The sequence below is a fragment of the Physeter macrocephalus genome, chromosome 20 (assembly GCF_002837175.3).
Source record: "Physeter macrocephalus isolate SW-GA chromosome 20, ASM283717v5, whole genome shotgun sequence".
NCBI classification, from domain to species: Eukaryota; Metazoa; Chordata; class Mammalia; order Artiodactyla; family Physeteridae; genus Physeter; species Physeter macrocephalus.
The window spans coordinates 51,637,149-51,655,968 of NC_041233.1; the positions used below are offsets into that span (position 1 = coordinate 51,637,149).

The following is an 18,820-nucleotide window of genomic DNA, read 5'->3' on the forward strand; positions in this document are numbered from 1 at the left end:
GGGAGAGGCCACAACAGTGAAAGGCCCGCATACCACAAAAAAAAAAAAAAAAAAAAAAAAAGAATTTGCTCTGTGCAAAGTGTTGTTGGGGAGTAGAGATTGGTCAAGAGTAAGCAAGTCACATTCTCTATCTAGAAGGAGCTTTAACACAAGAAAGGGAAGGGGGAGACAGACAAAGGTGCTGCTATTCAATGCAGTGAAACCCTGAAACACATTAAGGAGTGATGCTGAGGCTTAGTGTGAAAACACTTTGCAAATTGTTAAAAGAGAAAAAAGAAGGAAAAGGGAGAAAAGCAAAGGGCCATAAAAAACACGGAGACCAGAAGGGGTTATTTTAATAACCTGGCTTTGAGTCCTGAATCTGCCCCTTACTTGCTGTGTGGCCTTGGCAAGTTACTTACCTTCTCTGAACCTCTGTTCCCTCATCTGCAAAATAATGATCAAAAGTCCAACGGTTTAAGATTTTTGTGAGATACATAGGAGATACTCCTGGTGGGACTATGGTGAGTGTCATGCCTGCCTGTAGCAGGGGATGAATAAATTACAGCTGTTGTTAATTGTTAGGCGAGGCTGTTCCTCTAATCCTCTCACAGCATGCTGGGAAGAGGTACTGCTGAGATTTTTGAGAGAATAAACAGCAGGGCCCAGATTTGGAGCACCGCAAGAACATAGGACTGGCCCTAGAGCAGAGCTGGCTGGCTAGATGAGGGCTGGGCAGAAGCTGGCAGCGGCATCCGACCTCTCCTGCTTGGGCAGTCCCACTCCTGAGTCCCTTAGAGGCAAGAGGGTTCTGATCTGTCCCTTTTCACTCGTGCCTCATGGTTCTCAGCCACCTTCTGAGGAAGGACTGACTTATTCTATGGAAAGGATATTCTTTTCCTCGGGCCGGGGCCCACCTGGAAACATCCTAGGAACCCTCGAGCCCTGATGTGTCCTCTTATCCATCCGCCTCTAACTGCAGTTCCAGACACTTTGCCTATAAACTCACGGCCAGCCTTCCGTTCTTCCCATCCCAGACCTCAGGACGGCTCCTGGATGAATCCGAGTGTCTATCATGACTCACAGTTATGAAATGGTGCTCTGAGCAGTGAGTCAAAGATATAATTTAGATCCCATCACTTCCCTCACAGATGGAGGAAAAGCCAACACCCTCACCTTAAGGCCCTGTGTGATCTGTCCCCTGCCTGCCCCTCTCACCTCATCTTCTCCCCCTCCCTCGTGTCCTTGGGGCTCTTTCTCACACACGCCAACACACTGCTGCCTCAGGGCCTTTGCACCTGCCATTTCCTCTCCTGGATCTCTCTCCCCCAGACTTCTGCGTGGGCCACTCCCCAACTTCATTTAGGTCTCTGCTCAAAAGGCTCTTCTCCAGAGAGATTCCCCATCATTCTGTAGTCCCTGACCCTGATTTATTTCTCTTCAAAGCACTTCCAACCCCTGTCATATTCCATTTGTGTGTATTTACTTGCATATCATCATCATCTGTCTTGCCCACTAGAATGCAAGCTCCCTGAAGGTAGAGACTTCGTTTTGTTTACTGCCACAGTCCTGTGCCTGAAACAGAGCCTGGCTTATTCATTGTAGGGGCTCGATAAACACTCACTGAATGAGTAAGACACAAACTTGGATCACACTGAAAGGGCCAACAGCACCTTCTCCTTTGGGACAGTGGGAAAACCACTGGACAAAGAGTCATGAGACCCGGATTCTAGTCCAAGCTTTATTACTGTGTGACCTTAGGCAAGTCACTTAATGAATGTGGGCCTCAGTTCCCTCTGGAGCCAAATGGGCCTCAGTGGATCATTTAACACAATAAAATGAGAATTGCAGATATGATAATGCTTTGAACAAACTGTTAGACTTTAATATGAAAGAGATCTAATGTGATTTTGAAAATTCCAACATTGATGCAAATATAAGACTTTCAGAAAATTCCTTTCCACCCCACTGGCAAAACTGACTATTGACCATTTCCCAGGAGGACTATGACATTTGTTCTCACTTTGTTCCTGTTTGTAACTTGGAAGCAGGTAAGCTGCCAGGTGGAGAGCCTGGGTGGGGCCACCTAGCTTGCGTCTCTCTTCCTCTGAAGATACTCATAGCTCGGAGATCCTGAATCAGCCTTTCTGCTGAGCTTTTTCTATCAAGAGCAAAACTCTGTAAAATCAATTGAACATCAGTATTAATTAGCTATATTCATAGAGACACAATTAGCAAATCATTTGAAAGCATAGGACAGATAACTACACCACCGACCCTTTTCCCACCAGCCCTACCTCTCACCTGTCACTGCTGCCTCTAACTCGGGTACCATCTCTAGGCCTGAGAAATGTCTCTTTCAAATCACCCTGACTTTTATAACTCACAAGCAGAGTGTCCCCTAAAGCGTTCTCTAGAACTCCATGGGATGTTAGATGTTAGGAAGGGTTCTATGATCAAAGGAGTTTGGAACATGCTGGGTTAATCAAAGTTAAATGGGTTTCTTTGCTGCAGGCCTTCTCAGAGCCTTTATTATGCTCATGAACTTTGAGAATCTCCACCTCTGGAATAGAGTAGGCAGCATTGCTAAATCTGACTGCAGACTGACTGCCTTTTCCCCACAGAGCTCTCTCTGGGCTGGTGCTCCACAGACTCTCCTTTGGGAACCGCTGTTCTCAAGTCCCTACCCTGGTTGCTGGTTCCGCCCTGGGTGAGCACTGACTGAGAGGAGGCTTCACCGGGGCTCTTTTTTTCTGGGGCTGCTTCAATTGCTCATGGCAATGGCCTTTTCCACCCTCTGCCTTCCCTGCTTCCTCTTTCCTCCTGACTCAGGCATGCTATACATCTCCAGTGGCTTTTTCCTGTCAACAGTTTCCCAGGGTAATAGTCTCCAGGCCACTCCTCAGTGCCTTTGATCAGGCTGACCATGCTTGCTGGTGGGGCTTGGTTTATATTGTCACCCAGTAACCAGCACCATGGCAGGCTTTGTGACAGCTTATAGGTTTCTTGGTCCCCCTCTCCCTTCACCCCCAGGCCCCTCACCACCCAAACACTAGAATGGAAGTGTGGGGTGGGCAGTGCTACCTTGTTTCTTGCTGTGCATCTGGCACCTGTAGGAGTGCTGGCCACATGGTAGGGGCTCAATAAATATATGTTGAATGACAGAGTGAGTGTCTGGCCTGAAGTTGGAAAACCTTCACCTATCGCAGGGCTTAACTGGGAAATGAAATCCCTTTCAACTAAATGTGAAGGTCTTAGGTAGTGAACACGTGGCCCTTCCTTTCTCCATGCCTGGACCGCATTCCCCAGCTTTGGGGCCTGCTTGCCAGTGATGGAAGGGGAGGTTGGTCCTCTGGAAAGATGGAGTCTGTTGTCTGATGATTCTAATAGGGGGGTTGTGGATTGACCAAGCAGCCCTCAGAGGAGACCCAACCCCAGGGGCCGGAGCTGGGTCACTGGAAGCGACCTCTCCCCACATCCACCGGTCCGCGGCTATGGTCTGGTGGCGTGGGGTGACAGAGGGATGTGGGGTGGGGAGTGGCTTTGCTCGTAGCCTTCAGATGCTCATGTGAATTTGAAGGCAGAGAGTCTCAGGCAATTTAAAAGTGACTTTTCAAAGGACTGGGGGAGAAACTCCAAGCCTGTTGTCCTAGATGAGTAGTTCTCATATTTTAGTGATTGAGAATTACCTGGGGAGTTTATAAAAAGTGCAGATTCCTGGGCCCACTCAGACCCACAGAATCAGAGTGTCTGAAGGTGGGCCAAAGCATTTACATTTTATGGAGTGCCAGTGACCCTGATGGTGGTGGCCGAGGACCCCGTTCCCGGGAGCTCTGTCCTCTGTCCTGGCAGTGGCAGTGGTGTGCCTGGCGGTGAAGAGCGTACCCCCTGAGGTACCATTTCCCCACTTGACCGTGAGGCCTTGAGCAAGTCACTTCACCTCTCAGGGCCTCCGTCTCTTGTCCCCAAAATGAGAGCATACCCCACAGGCTTGTTTTAAGGATTAAAGTTAATCCTCGGAAGTTAATCGAGCTTTTAATTTGATCTAAAAGCACACCAAGCATTCAGCGTAATGCCAGAGACACTTTAAACCCTGAACAAAAGTCGACTAGTCTTGTCATCTAATGTGGGGAAGGGAGCAGGGGAGGAGCTGCATTGTATTATAATGGGCCCGTTTTCCTTCTCACTCCCTCAAAGCTGTGGGAACTGCGGCTGGAAGGAAATGGGGTAGCATCAGTCAGTGCTAACAAGAGAGCCAAGCACACGTTCACTTGGCCCATGAGTCAGTTGTTCGGCTGTCTGCTCACGGTCATTGTCAGACACTTGCCAGAGCCCTGGACCACAGAAGCCACAGGGCTGCCCGGCCCCCAGGGAGCTGCAGTCTGGTGGGACTCAGAGGTAAGAATGATGCTTCAACATCTACCATAGAATATGTGGCAAGTGCCACGTGAGTACCTGAAACAAAGCGCTGCAGGATGCCAACGGCAGATGAACCAGGATGCCCTCCCAGAGTCCCTGGCATTAGAGCTTGGAGTTACAGGCTGGATGGAAGGATTTCCACTGACGGACGGAGATATTAGAGGGTGGGAAGGAATTAGTTTAAGTTTCAGCGTGGACTGGCGTCAGACTGCCAAGGTTTGAAACCCAGCTCTGCGACTGCTTAGTTGGGTACTGTTGGGCAATTTCCTTAACCTCTTTGGGCCTCAGTTTCCTCTTCGGTAAAACGGGGATCATCACTTATCTACAAAACAGAAATAGAGTTACAGAGGTAGAAAACAAAATTATGGTTACCAGGGGGTAAGTGGAAAGAGGGCTAAATTGGAAGATTGGGATTGACATACACGCACTACTATATATAAAGTAGATAACTAATGAGGACCTACTGTATAGCACAGGGAACTCTACTCAGTACTCTGTAATGACCTATATGGGAAAAGAATCTAAAAAAGAGTGGATATATGTATATGTATAACTGATTAACTTTGCTGTACACCTGAAACTAATACAACATTGTAAATCAGCTATACTCCAATAAAAATTAAATGAAAATAAAGTAAAATAAAGCAAAATAAAATGGAGACCATCAAAGTACATATGTCACAGAATCGTTGGGAGAATTTAAAGAGATAAACCAAGTGATATGTACAAGGATTTGGCACATAGTAAGTGCTCAATAAGTGTGAACTTCCATCCACATCATTCATTCAAAAAATATCTAGGGAACTCCCTGGCGATCCAGTGGTTAGGACTCCCCACTTTCACTGCCAAGGGCTCGGGGTGCAAGCCCTGGTCGGGGAATTAAGATCCTGCAAGCTGCACGGTGAGGCCAAAAAAACCCCCAAAGAACCCCCCCCCAAAAAAATCTAAAAGACACTGTACCAGGGACTCCATCCTTCTTGGCAGAGCAATGTGGACAGCACTAGCAATGAGGCTGCTGTTGGAATCATCCTCATGTGCCCACCAGGCTGCACTTAGGCTACTCAGAAGTGGTGCCATTTCCCCTGCAGCCTACCCACCTGCCCCTGGGCAGCTGTTACCCTCCCAGGTCTATCATCCAAGGTCTCAGATTCACCAGCTTTCACCTGAACACATATTCTAACTTTGATTCTACACAGCACCTTCCAGCTTAGATGTGTCAATGTGACTTTTAGCCTATGGGTCTGAGCAGTCGCCCCGCTGCAGAGCAGGGGGGCGGAAGTGGAAGGCAACTCCAGGAAGAGGGCTGGAGCCTTTTATGATATCACTCATCTTCAGCTCACCTGAGCTGGAGTTTCACAGATGGGGGCTTTGACCATTCATCATTAGTAGAGTGACCTTCAACAAGCTATTCAAATTTCCTGAGATTCAATTTCCTCGTCTCTGGAGTGAAGATAATAATAGCACGAATCCAACGAGCAGTTTTGAAGATTAAATGTGACAATTCATAAAACAAATGCATAGTACAGTGGCTGGCACACAGGGAGCCTTTCATGAAGCTCGGTGATCATGATTCCTGTCGTTCTTGGTGGGGAGTGGGTGGGAAGGGAGGCGTTCTGTTCATTCAGCATCTGTTGCCTGGGTCACCGTCACCTAGAAGTGGACCAAAACTACTACACAGAAGCAGTTGTATTTAATCACAGGGCAATTAAATGGCTATCCTTTAATTAGCTAATTAGAGGTATTCTAAAGAGAATATTCTGAGCCATTCGGGTCTTGGAGTTAATCTTGCCCCAAATTTGAATGATTCTGATTACTTTCTGATTGCTTCATCTCTTGAGATTCAATAATTTTAGGGGAATGGTCCTAGGAAGGCCCGGGCAGAGCTAACGATAAGAGTTTTGGCTGGGCTTCCCTGGTGGCGCAGTGGTTGCGCGTCCGCCTGCCGATGCAGTGGAACCGGGTTCGCGCCCCGGTCTGGGAGGATCCCACGTGCCGCGGAGCGATACCACAAAAAAAAACAAAACAAGAGTTTTGGCTATTAAAGTCTCCAGACATGTAAGCACTCGCTGTGTGCCCAGCAGCCTGCTCCTGCAGGAGAAGCAGGACACGGGGCCAGACTAAGCAAAGGCACGTTAGTTAGCAAGCACCATGAATGTGGCAAGACATTCGGAATTGGATCTCTTACCTGGGACAGAGGTCACAGGCTGGAACAAAGCATGTCAGGCTAGTGGGTACAGGGCCCCACTGCATCCCAGGCTAACTGTGCCCCAGTCTGCGGCCACCTCCACCCCAGCCCATCCTCACCCCCTCATTCCCACCTCTTGGCGCCGTTAAAGCTGAGCAGGTGATGGGGGACAGCAGGCCTTCTGCCTACTGGCTGTGCTGAGAGGAAAACTAGAATTAGGCGTAAGGGCAGGGCTCTGTATGTATCCCCAGGGCAGTGTGAGCCTAAGCACTGGGGTCTTTAGAGCCTCTGGGGAAGCCCCACCTTCTCTCTCACGGACTCAGCTTCTGTGGGGCTTTTGCTCTCTGATGTGAACAGTTCTAAGGCTCCTGTTTTCAAAGTACTTTGGCTAAACCCTCTCTCTGGAGGGCCTGTTTCCTCCCCTGTGGAATGAAGGTGTGGAGTAGGCCTTGGCTACTCCAAGTGTGGTCCTGGGGGCATGCAAAATCAGAATCTACATTTAAATGAAATAGAGCTGAATGCCTCGCAGGCAGAGTGCAGTCTGAGAAGTGCTGCTCCAACCGTGCATGGGCCCATCTAGCTCCAACACTCTGGTTCTGAGATGTTATGAAGCATTTGTCTGTTCCAAAAATACTGTTTTTACGTGAGACAGTGGGGTGAGAGGACATGCGGGGCTTTATTTTAATCTGGTTAGCCTGCCTCAGTTGATGGGCCATATGTCCAAGGCTGCCCACAGCCAATTAGTAACCAGCTTCTCTGATTGATGCTGAAGCAATACCCTCTAACTGACCAGAAGAGACTGGGCAGAAGGTTCAGAGAGCAGTGCCTGCAAGGGCTCCTGAAAGAAGAGTCCAGAACACCCTTCTGGACCCATGTCACCAGAGTTGCCTCCTTGCCCTCAATCCCTCTGCTGTAATGCTGACCCTGCTCATTAGTACAAAATATTAGAGGTCCCTTCAGTCCCACTGTTGAGAATTTATTCTACTGATATGCTCATCTAGGTGTGCAAAGATAGGCACGAGGATGTTTATCCTACCCGTTGTCACCTCTCACCTGGGGGCATAAAGGGGAAATGGTTTCAGTTTTTCAACACATGTCACTAGCAGTGCTCTGACCAGCTCCTCTTTCTTACTGGGAAGGGGAATCTTGAATGACACCTAAACCTGTGTTCACACATCTCTCTTCTAGACCATGGCATTCTGGCTTTTCACTTCCCCTCATCAACACTACTTATAACATGGATGATCTGCCTTATTTCTCAGGAGGCCAGCTGACCAGCGCATCCTAAGCGTGGGCAGCGAGCCAGGCCTCTGAGAAGGGAGCTCTCTCTGCCCAAAGCTCCAAAGCCAAGTAGTCCCAGTGCAGCGAGAATGGCAGAGTCCAACTCCTGGGCCTCCTCTGTCCCTCCAAGATCAACACTGCCGATGTCCTGCCGTAAACCGTGGCGCCGGCTCTGTTTTGTGTTCCTGCAGATCACAAAGGCGTCAAGGAGAAGGCTCACGATGAACCTGGCTTACTCGGAGAGCCACCAGCTCCACGTGTCCCAGCAGGACGTCCGGCTCTTCCGCACCCTCTTCCTGCTCATGATCTCCTTCTTCATCATGTGGAGCCCCATCATCATCACCATTCTCCTCATCCTGATCCAGAACTTCAAGCAAAACCTGGTCATCTGGCCGTCCCTCTTCTTCTGGGTGGTGGCCTTCACCTTTGCCAACTCGGCCGTCAACCCCATTCTCTACAACATGTCACTGTTTAGGAACGAATGGAGGAAATTTTTTCACTGCTTCTTCTTCTCAGAAAAGGGAGCCATGTTTACAGACACATCTGTCAGAAGAAATGATCTGTCTGTTATTGCCAGCTAGTTAATTTCTCTCTGTAGGTGTCCGTCACTCTCTGGCAAGCCATGGTGTGTTTTCAAAGGGAGTTCATTTCCAGGACGGTCGCACCAGGGTACCTGCTTTAAGAAAATGTAACCTATGCAAATGTACATTTTCAGCACCAGTAAATTAAGGAGTGATAATTCAGTATAACAATTTTATCCTTTATAAAAGTATTCGCTGTGGGTTCCTTTTCAATATGAACTTTTTCAGTGTGTAATATGATTAAGTTTAATAATTTTTATTTGCAACTGTTCAGCAATCTCATCTCCTACATGTAAAGCCACGCCTTGCTGGTTTCCTGAAGTGAGTCTTGGAACAGGTCCAGGACCCAGATTTTTCCTCTGAAGAGTCATGGCCACTCTAGCTCCCCACCCTGGATTTGCAAGGCTGCAGGATCATTCATTTATGTCAAGAGCGCTTGCGGAATTTCCAAGGAACAAGGATTTAATTTCCAAGGAATTAAAGGCGACTTTATTTTTCATTTATAAAGGGATGCCATGGACCCCTTTAGGAGAAGCTTTGTCATGAAGTCAGAGAGGAGGTCGGATGACTCCAAACATTTGACAGTGAGAACAGCAGTGATTCCCTTCGTTGATCCACCTGTCAGATGTCTCTTAAGCACATGCTGTGGCCGGTGTTCTTGGTGGTGGGAATACAGCAGTGAACCAGGCAGCCATGGCCCCTGCCCTCATGGAGCTTACTTATCTTCTAGATGGGGGCAGCGAAAAACCAAACATAAGTCAATAGACAATATAGTATTATAAAGTGAATTAGCATCAGGAAGAAAATAGGACAGTGATGGCAATTTAGATGGGGTGTTGAGGGGTCTGCGAAGACTGTTCTAAGGGGTATATTTGAGCCAAAAGGTAAACCATGAGAAGGAGCCAGCCATGTGAATCCAAGGGAATGGGGATTTGCAGATGGAGCAGACGCTGGTGCTGGTGCTGGTGCAAAGAGGCTTGTGTACCTGTGGCACAGAAAGAAGATAGGTATAAACAAAGCAAACTACTGGCTGAGCCTCCTGTATGCCGGGCAATGTCCTTGATGCCAAGACAGAGGGATGCTCTGCTGGAGACCATCAGTTGAGACCAGAGAGGTTACAGGGCTGGATTACACAGGGTCTGGGAGGCTACCATAGAGAGTTTATTCTGTGTTCAGTGGGCAGCCCCTGGAGGTTTGTAAGTGGATGCTGATGTGACCTGCTATACTGGTTGCTGTGCAGGGAATAAACTTTGTGGAGCAGGAATAAAGATGGAGACCAGTTAGGTGGCTGTTGAAGTAGAGAAAGAAGATGGGGAAGTTGGAGGTGGGTGGCAGCAGTGGGGGATTGTGAGAAATGATCTTGGGACGTACTTTGGGAAGGCAGAGCAAACATGATTTATTGATGGACAGGATGCAGATTAGGAGGGAAAGAGAGGATTCAGGGGTGACTCCTGACAGTGACTGGATGGAGAGCAGGCAACAAAAATGGGGAAGACTAGGAGAACAGGAAATAGAAACACCAAGAGTTTCACTTGGGGCATAAACATGTGAAACCCCAGTGAGATCCAAATGGAAAGTAGGCAGTTGGGTGCAGGGATGGGGGTGTGGGCCTGAATATACAATGTTGGGAGTCATCAGATAGTGTTTGCAGATTTATGGTTTTATGAAATATCCCTGGGAAGAGAGAGAGAGAAGAAACCAGAGCCAGCAAGAACCCAGGGCCACGCCAGCACTTGGAGGTTGGGCCAGTGGCTGGAACAGTAGCTCAGGGCCTGGCACATAGGACATGCTCAACCAATCTTTGTCACCAAGTAAATCAGAGCCAGTAGTTGTCTTTGCTGGTGGAGTTTCTTGAGCAGCTTGCTTTTGAAGTAAGGTTTATTAACAAGCTTGAGGACTAGAGGACAGGGATCTTTTGTTCATCTTTAGTTAATAAATTTGGTAAATTAAAGCTGCTTTTTGAAGTGATGTGTGGCTGTCTTCTGGGTCTCTGGGGTGACACCTGAAGGGCCTGGCTCTGATGGCCCCTGTTCCATGTGAATGACAGGTAGAGCTTTCCTGTGCATGGTCCCCTGCCTTCTCCCTTTCTGGTGGGAGAACAAAGCACATTGATTTGGGGGCCCCAGGAGCCTCCGTGGCCCCCTGATATGCCAGCACCCAGGCAGAGCTCTCCTCACACACGGGAGAGAGCTGCCCTTCCCTGCTTCTGACACATCTCAGAAATGTCAGCCTGGCATCCTAAGTGCTCTAACTGAACCCTCACTGCAGCCCATCAGGCAGACACTGTTTCCCCATATTTCACAAGAGGAGAGTGAGGCTCAGAGAAACTATACAACCAGCCCCAAATCATACAGCTAATTATATCTGAGCAGAATTCTGAAGTAAAACCAAGACACTGGTACCAAAGCCTTGATGCCTTTTCAAGATGATAAACTGATGCTCCTAGGAGCTCCTGGGAAACTGAAGCACGTGGCTTTGTATGCAGCTATACGTTAGCGTTCACAAGTGCTGCTAATGGTGTGGGACACTGGTGTCCTGCCCCAGACCCAGCTACTTCCCCTTTCCCGCACACTCTAGGTAGGGGCGCCATGATCCGTCTCCTGATTCCCCCAGGGAAGCCCATGGCCTCTTCTGCAACCTTTTGCCCACAGCTGAAATAAGAAGTGAATTAGGTGCCAGAGACAATGAAGGGCTGGGGGGCGTTTCTTAGAGCTCACCCCACCCCATGCCTCTCGGCGTCTCAGACCAGCTCGGGGTGAGCCCGCCACCCTGCCCGCCTCCAGGGCCTGGGGCTGCCTGAGGCTGGGGTCACTGGCCTGGCCTAACCTACACTCACCTCTTTTGGCCTCAGTAGTTAAGGCCTCCTGGGTTAATGGGGAAATCCCGTTTTCAGGAAGTTAAGCCACGTTCATTAATAATGGAGGTTAGGCACTAGAACAGGCCGAAGGTCATAAAGAGCCAGGAGAGAAGAACCCCTCCCGGTATATAAAAAGTGCATCCTACCTAGCCACCTGCAGAGCTTCTCACTTCAACACAGACGCGAACACAAATAAAAACCCAAATCACAGGAAATAGGTAACTATACATATTTTAATAAATCAAAGTCTGGAATCCTAATCCTCAAATGAGTCCTTAGAAAACTCCAGGGAACACAGACATTTGAGTGCAAAGAGATTCACTTATCCCCACATATATTTTTACGTGTCCTGAATGTTTTATGTTTACATGGGGGAGGGGAGGGGAGGAGAGAGAGCGGTGCAAACTAAGAGTTGAAGGCTGAGTGAGTTAATGGGAAGTTTCCTAATGAAACGACACCCTCCACGTTGCTACAAAATATTTCATTCTGATTCGCCATCACAGTAACCTGAAATGTAGAAAACAAAGATATTAATGACAGAAATATGGAGCTGGTGTTAAATGTAGAGAGTGAATATTCGATGACCTTAGGGCTCGGCTTTGTTCAAACGCTTCTTGTAAGGTTATAGCTAGATGTGGCTCTAATTCATAAACATCTTCAAGGCTTTCTGAAACCCTCTGAATTTCTCTGGGCGTGATGGGGTGGGCCCCAGAGCATAGGATCTCCTGTATCAAAGTGCTGTTTTTTACTTGTCTTAAATTTGCCTCACTGCATTTCACAGGGATGTGGGTATGTCCTCCTGTTTCAGGAAGTGAGGGCCAAGTCAGCCTGACCTCAGCTACTAAGTTAGCAGTTTTATAGAGTGTTCTCCGTGTCCTGTGTCATATGTCACCAGGTGGTGCCACAAGGGGCTTCAGAGTCACAAAACCACTTTGGTTTGCATCCAACTCAGCTATCTATCGAAGATCTTGGGCAACCTTCGTAATCTTTCTTAGCCTCTGTTTTCTCATCTTGTAGAACGTGGATAATGAGAATACGTACTTCATGAGGTGTCTCCAGGATTAAGTGAGATAAGGTAGGCAAAGGGCTTGGTGGGGAGCCTGGCTGGGGTGAAATCCTGCCCTACACTTAGGCTGCCCCTGGGTGAAGCATCAAAATCTTATTTATTTACTTGTTTGGTCTGCGTTCATATCTGTTTGGTGTAGTGTGGGTTAGCTAGTTAGATGACCGAAGTCAGACCGACAGAGAAGTTCAGTTGTGTTCTCTTTTTTCCCCCACAATTTAGCATTACCCTATTTGGATTTTGAAACCCAGTTTCCCATGGGAGTGAGTGTCTATTCAAAATAAAATGTGCCCTTTCCTCCAGAATATTACTAGTTTTTAAATCAAGATCAGATAAGAGTAATATCCATAAAAAGATTCAATGGGTGTTCCAGGGAATCTCAAAGAAACATAAGTGAGGAAAACCAGCTAGTCAACTTACTGGATATTTAGTTCCATGTTAGAAAAAGAGCACTTGTTGAAATCACTCTCTTTTGAACTTGCTATGGTGATGTCTCTCGTTAAGCTGTTTTTACACCAATGGCCACATTCAATGCCCAGCTCTTCACTGGGGCCACTCAATTCCCCAGACAATATTAATCTAGTCAAAATGGTTTTTTGGGTAGTGCAGCCAGGAGCAAAATCACGTGACCACAGACTGAGCCTAAGGTAGCAGATAAAAAGGAAGAGTCTGTCCCCTGCAGTTTTACTTAATTAAAAGTGCCAAGGTTTTGGAAAAAGGCTTTTGCCCACTCCTTCTGCATCAGCCCCATGATAAGGCCAGTGAAAGATCTGGTCAAGAGGGACGAAGACTTGGACTCAGAGGGGGCTCCCAAGACTCCCTGTTTTCTCTTGCATGCAGATGAAACGCATCTCAGGGCATGCAGACCCAGGGACCCTTAAAGGCGAGCAGCCGGTGCCCTGTTCCCACACACCACTCACCATTGTGAACGATCAGCCGGTACTGCCTGGCCAGGCACAGCTCCTCCTGCCTCTGTCTCACGATTTTCTGCACCTCGGGGGAAAAGCCGTTCAGGTCACGGGCAAACACGAAGGAGTAGCTGTCAGCGCAGGTGCCATCGAAGTTCAGGAGGCGGCAGGAGTACTGCACAGCGTAGGTGTCGTAGTCCGTGTCAATGATCCAGTGGTCATCGTCTGCAAGGCAGAAAGCCACGGGGCCACTGCATCTCTCTCCGCCACTCAGATGTCAAGGAAACTTACTGCCTGGCCCCAGAAACCAGCCACTTCCCCAAACTGGATTCAGGAGTTAGGAAGCAGGAGACTACAGAGAATTCTGACAGCTCTTAGAAAATCGGGACCATGAGAAAGGATCTTGTCCTTTACAGGAAAAAATACTGGAGTCGGTGAGGGGGGGAACCTCATTCACTTTAATAATTCTTTCTCTCCCTGATGATAAATGTGATCGTATCTTTCCAAAGAACAACCGAGAATGTGGACCCATCAAAACCACAGACTAGACCTTTCTACTGACGTCTCCTCCATCTACCCTCTGACAATATCTTGTGCCTTTGTGGCTGATATTGACGGCCACCAACGTACATCACCCCCAACAGCGGGATGAATCTTTGGCACTGATCCGTATCAGCTAGTTCCCGGTCCTCTCACTATCCACACTGCTCTCCTGCCTCTCAGTCCACTGGATGATCTGGTTCATGGCTTTTCTGGCTCCACCCTAATTCTGGCTTAGTAACCTGACTCAATTCTCCAAGCTGGCAAAAGAGGGTAGGTTCTGCCTTGAGGGCAAAAGATGACTACCCTCTGACATCAGATATTCTTTCTTAGAGCTCATACTCTTCAGAGCTCTCCTGACAGAGGCAGAGCGGAGCCCTTGAAGAATTTAGACTACATTTCTTCCTAAGACTGGGATGTAAGCCATGAAGCATAAGTGTAAACAAAGGTGGTACTAACGTCAGTAAAGACAGGATGGGGAAACCACGTTAGTAAGAATGTATGTGAGAGGTTTGCCATGGAGAAACAACAATGTGGATATCCAAACACCTCACATTTGGTAAAACATAGCACATCTCTGCTTAACATTCTTGTTGATGTATAACCATGACCAAGACTTTCTGAGCACTTAGTTATGTGTCAGTCACTGTGCGGACACTTTCTGTGCTTTCTCAATTATTTTTCACAACGACCTGAAAGTGCACACTATCATCCCCATTTTCCAGATAAGGAAACTGAGGCACAGAGAAATTAAGTAATTCACCCAGGATCACAAAGAGCAGGACAAAACTGAGGTTCAGTCTGACTCTGGAGCCCTCATACCTAACCTCTACACCACACTGTCTCCAGGCGATAAATAAACTGGGGGCAACAGGGGATAAGAAATAAGAAATGCAAAGCCTCCGGGTCTCCATTTCACACCCAGGTCATGAGGCAAGTGATGATCTCTGCTCTATGTCATGTTCTGTGCTGCAGGAACGCAGGGGAGCCTGGATCCCCCAGCATTAAGGGTGTAAGGGAGATCGCTAATCCTTGCCTAAGTCACCTCTGGGTGTGCCTCTTGGCTCTGAGAACCCTGGGAGTCCCTGCCTAGAAGGGGCTCAGCCCAAACCCATGCCCTGTAGGAGAGCTGCACAGCGGTGGGTGGTGAGGCCCCTCTTCAGCTCACTGCAGGCCCGCCAGGAGGAAGCCTGAGCCACCCCTGAACCTCCCAGGCTTTCCCATGGGGAATGTGTCAGACACCAGGATGTGGGGGTCAGGGGCAGCCTTACGACTGCTCAGCGGTGGCCATGCTCATCTGTTTGATAAGATGCAGATTCTAAAACTTAGTAACCTTGTGCCCCGTGGTACTGATTTTTGTAATCCATTATCAGAAAAGTTTATCTTTTACTCTAAATGGATCACTTTAGGAAGTTTTGCGTTATTTGAAAAATTTTTTATTACCTCTAAGGATAAAAGCTTTTTTCCCCTCGTTGAATAGCAACTCCATATGTACAGTGTAAATCAATACTGAAGATGCAATTCGATAAAAAAGAAAGTAAAAGTTCATCTAACACAACTGTAGAGGAAGTCAAGGAATGCGTGCCCCGTGTAGATGGGCTACATGAAAGGACACTTCTGCCCTGGCTCACCAAGCTAAGAGTGCCCCTGAACAGCCCTCTGGGGCCTATCTTCCAGGAGAGTTCCAACAGTATTCTGTAAGACTGTAAAAGCTGGTTTGTATTAGGAGTCCCTGCTGTTCAGGGCCACCTAATCCTGACCTGGGAGCTAGAACCCCTGGCTTCTGACACTGGCTCTCACAAACTTGTTGCATGACCTTGGACAAAGCACTACCTTCTCTTGACCTCAGTTTATTCATCTGCATGTTGAACCCCCTTCATAGGGTTAACTTTCCATCTCTATGGTTCCATGATATGTCCCCCGTGGCCTGCATTACTCTCTAGGTACCAAGTAGACTGCAGATTTGAAACTTAGGAGAAATGAGGAAAAAGTAGAAAGAGCATGTACATGTATGCTCTCGAACATCTACGTCAGGCTGAATTTTAGGATGCTCTTCTGAAAGTCCTTAACACCCTGCTCCCCATGTGAGTTTCAGGGCTTGGGAGAAAGGGAAGAGGTCACTGTCACCCAGAGCACTGTGCCTGGCTCAGAATCTCAGCATCGGCAGGTAGGGCACCTTGGAGTGAGTCAACCCTGTTTATAAATGCTCCCTGCGTCCTTGGATGAGAGTCTCTGAGCCTCTGCTGGGCCCCTAGTAGTCAAGCTGTTTCAGGGATTCAAGCTGTTTCAGGGATTCAGCCTAAAGAAATGGAGGAAATGCAAAACCAGGTTGGGTGGTGATGTGAGTTGGGTCTTGAGGAGGTGGGTGGTCTAAGCATGGAGAAGGCCACACCCCCTGGCACGCTGGCCGTATGGGTAAATGGCAGGAGGAGGTCACGTGACAGGCCCAAGAGCCTTTTGAGCTTGGGCCAGGTTTTTGAGCTGGGGGATGGGGTGGGCGCAGTGAAGGGGCCTGGCTACTTGCAGTTTCACCCCTCTAGCTTTAAGCCCTGCTGAGAGTTCTGGTTGCTTACAGACCGTTCTTCCCAAGGGTGCCACTGGAGGAGAAACCCAGCCTTTTGGCTAGGTATGTCTCCCATTCCCCAAGACAGTCCCACTAAGCCGACTACTTACTTCCTTTCTGGAGAAAGGACGCTACGCCCCAGTACTTCATCTTGAACTTGGCAGGGTCCTCGGTGTCAGTGAAGGTGCCCAGCATGTCTGCGCACAGGTCCCAGCTACTGCAGAAGCCAAGGGGATCGTGAGCCAGGCTGGGCGAAGGGCTCCCTGCATCCCACCCCGGGTGCTCCCGTCCCTCCCCAAACAGGGTTTGGCGCTGGGCCCCGGGGGACCCTGCAGCGCAAGGAGCGCAGCCCCCCAGAGGTCACTGACTTAAAGAGACGGACTCGGCCCTTGGCCTTGGCTGTCATGTGGCCATTCTCGTTCATGAACTGGGCGACGATGTTGTCCTGCAGAAAGAGGCCCTTGGGGTCCTTCTTGGCCATGGCGTACCAGGTGCCGGAGAACTGGGGAAGAGAGTAGAGCAGCGTTTGGTGTCCGGGAGCGCACGGCCGGCCGCCGGTAAAGGGGACCGCGGGGCATCCGGGACGCAGATACCTACGCGAGCCTTGTCGAAGTTCTCCTTGACTCGGAAGCTGCTCACCCGGCAGTCGCGCTCCGCCCGGGCGCTGCCCAGCGCCGCCAGTAGCACCAGCGCCCACACCCACTCCATCTTACTCGGGAGTCCGCCCTGTGGGAACCGCGCGCTGAGAGCGCCTGGCGGCCGGACCAGCCGACTCGCCACTGCCGGTCCCTAGACCCCATCCCGCCCGCGCCGAGCCCTCATCCCGCCGGCCCCCGGTCCCCCATCCCTCCTGCCCCCGTACCCCCATCCCGTTCATCCCGGCCCCCCGTCTCTCCCGCGCCGGCCCCCCGGTCCCTCCGGGCCGCCGCTCACGGTCGGGAGCTGCGCTCAAGCCTGGTCGCGGGTCCGGGCGCGCGTGGAGCTAGGGAGGCGAGCGGGGGCTGCCCGGCCGCATTATATAAGGCTCCGGGGGGAGGGGGGTCGCGCTTTCGTAACGGCGCGGGATGAAAGACCGAGGGGGAGGCGCCGGGGCCGGCGGGCCAGGACTTGCATAACGCGCCCTGACTCACCGCCGCCCGGGCGCCGGGAGGGTGCCTTTGGGCGAGAGCCTCACCTCCAGCGCCGCCCGGGGCTTGTGGAGCTGCCGCGCGGGGTGGCCTCGGCGGAGCCCAACTCTCCGGCGGCGGCGAGCCGCGGGAACCAGCCCTGGCCTAGTTACCCGAGACGGGTGCCAGCGGCCGCCAGCTGCGGCCTGGGGTGGCCTCGGGGCCCAGTTGCTCTGGCCGGAGGCTCAGGTCGGTCTGGCGGGAAGACCGTGGCCTCCCAGAGCGAGGGGCATCTGCGGTGCTGCCCGGTGCGTTAGCGCCCCGGCCGGGCCGTGCGCAGCTGGCCCCTCGGCCCTCTGAAGGCTACTTGTGCAGCGGTCTGGGACTGTTCCCGCCAAGTAGTTTTTCATTTTATAAAGGATGTCTTTTACTCTCTTTCAGGGGAGTTGTGGTGCTCTCTGGATCAATATTTGTTCTTTAGTTTCAACATCTTTAGAAGCATTAAAACCCTCCCTGTTAAATATTCTCCAGAAACGCAACCCTGGTCAGGACAGGAAATATTTTAGCAACCTCGGTGGTCGCCTACTTACTCTGTGGCACTACGCTCAAGCCACTTAGAAACACACCTACCAGTTGTTTATGCTGCAATTTTATTTCAAAGCCAGAATGGAATTTTGTTTTGTTTTCAAAACAGCTAAGGTGACTTGACTGAGGAGAGGAGAAGAGGGGGAGGTGAACAAACTCTATAACGTCAATGGACAATTAAGTCGAAGTGCTGTGACTAGCTATGTGATTTTTGCAGTCGTGGCACAATTCACTGACCGTGTTTTTCTCTTTCTATTCAGAGTTAAGAGTTCCTCTACTCTGATCAAAGCAGTCAGAAGATGCAGCTTTGGACTGAATGAGAATTAGAGATATGGCAAAGAGCTATCTTTTTGTAAAGATGCCCGCTGTACAGTATCAGCTGTGTCTCTATGGCCCAAACTGGAAAGGACCGAGATGAATTTGGTCCATTTTGCTACCACCAGACCTGAAATAAGAGCGGGTGGACGTAGAGGAGGGTGGCAGCCAAACAGAGAAATAAAGACCTGATGGTCTTTACAGGGCATTGGGGTTACTTCTGAGCCTCCTGAAAAAAAAACACCTGTGGCTCCTGCCACTTTCCTGTGATTCTTGGGACATCACCCTGCCTGGTTCTCTGCTTCCACTTTCCACCTTCTCCTCCACTCCTATTCTCCATTTGAGTCTCGGGCTGTCTTGGGAGTGTCAATGATGATGCCATTAACTCCTTACTGCCTCCTTCTTCCTGCTGAGAAAGCCCTGTTTCAGGCCTACCAG

General features: G+C 49.7%; 2 protein-coding genes across 4 annotated transcripts in view; one reads left to right on the plus strand and one right to left on the minus strand.

Annotated features, from left to right (window-relative positions):
- Positions 1-10,401, plus strand: part of FFAR4 (free fatty acid receptor 4) — a 20,751-nt gene extending 10,350 nt beyond the window's left edge. The window contains exons 3-4 of one of the 2 annotated variants that reach the window (XM_055081119.1): positions 4,177-4,377; positions 8,056-10,401. In XM_055081119.1, coding sequence (XP_054937094.1) covers positions 4,177-4,377; positions 8,056-8,445 — 591 coding nt within the window. In that variant the 3' untranslated portion in view covers positions 8,446-10,401. The remainder of the gene's footprint in view (positions 1-4,176; positions 4,378-8,055) is intronic. The other variant, XM_007107125.3, reaches the window with a different exon arrangement.
- Positions 10,402-11,511: 1,110 nt separating this feature from the next.
- On the minus strand, positions 11,512-17,878 carry RBP4 (retinol binding protein 4). 2 transcript variants are annotated; one of them, XM_024121568.2, is made up of 6 exons: positions 17,310-17,878; positions 16,974-17,102; positions 16,745-16,878; positions 16,487-16,593; positions 13,286-13,498; positions 11,512-11,809 (listed from the first exon to the last, which is right to left on the minus strand). In XM_024121568.2, exons 2-6 carry the CDS (start codon positions 17,082-17,084, stop codon positions 11,784-11,786), a joined length of 591 nt encoding a protein of 196 aa, XP_023977336.1. In that variant the 5' UTR covers positions 17,085-17,102; positions 17,310-17,878; the 3' UTR covers positions 11,512-11,783. The 2 variants fall into 2 exon arrangements, with proteins under 2 accessions (XP_023977336.1, XP_023977337.1); XM_024121569.3 differs by having other exon boundaries at positions 16,487-16,590; positions 17,310-17,414.
- Between the last annotated feature and the right edge of the window lie 942 nt (positions 17,879-18,820).

Coding starts and splice junctions, on each gene's coding strand:
- RBP4 (XM_024121568.2), bottom strand. CDS start 17,084: ATGGAGTGGGTGTGGGCGCTGGTGCTACTGGCGGCGCTGGGCAGCGCC. Junction 16,879..16,973: donor AGAACTTCGACAAGGCTCGC/GTAGGTATCTGC, acceptor TCTCTTCCCCAG/TTCTCCGGCACCTGGTACGC. Junction 13,499..16,486: donor GTCCTTTCTCCAGAAAGGAA/GTAAGTAGTCGG, acceptor TCTGCCTTGCAG/ACGATGACCACTGGATCATT.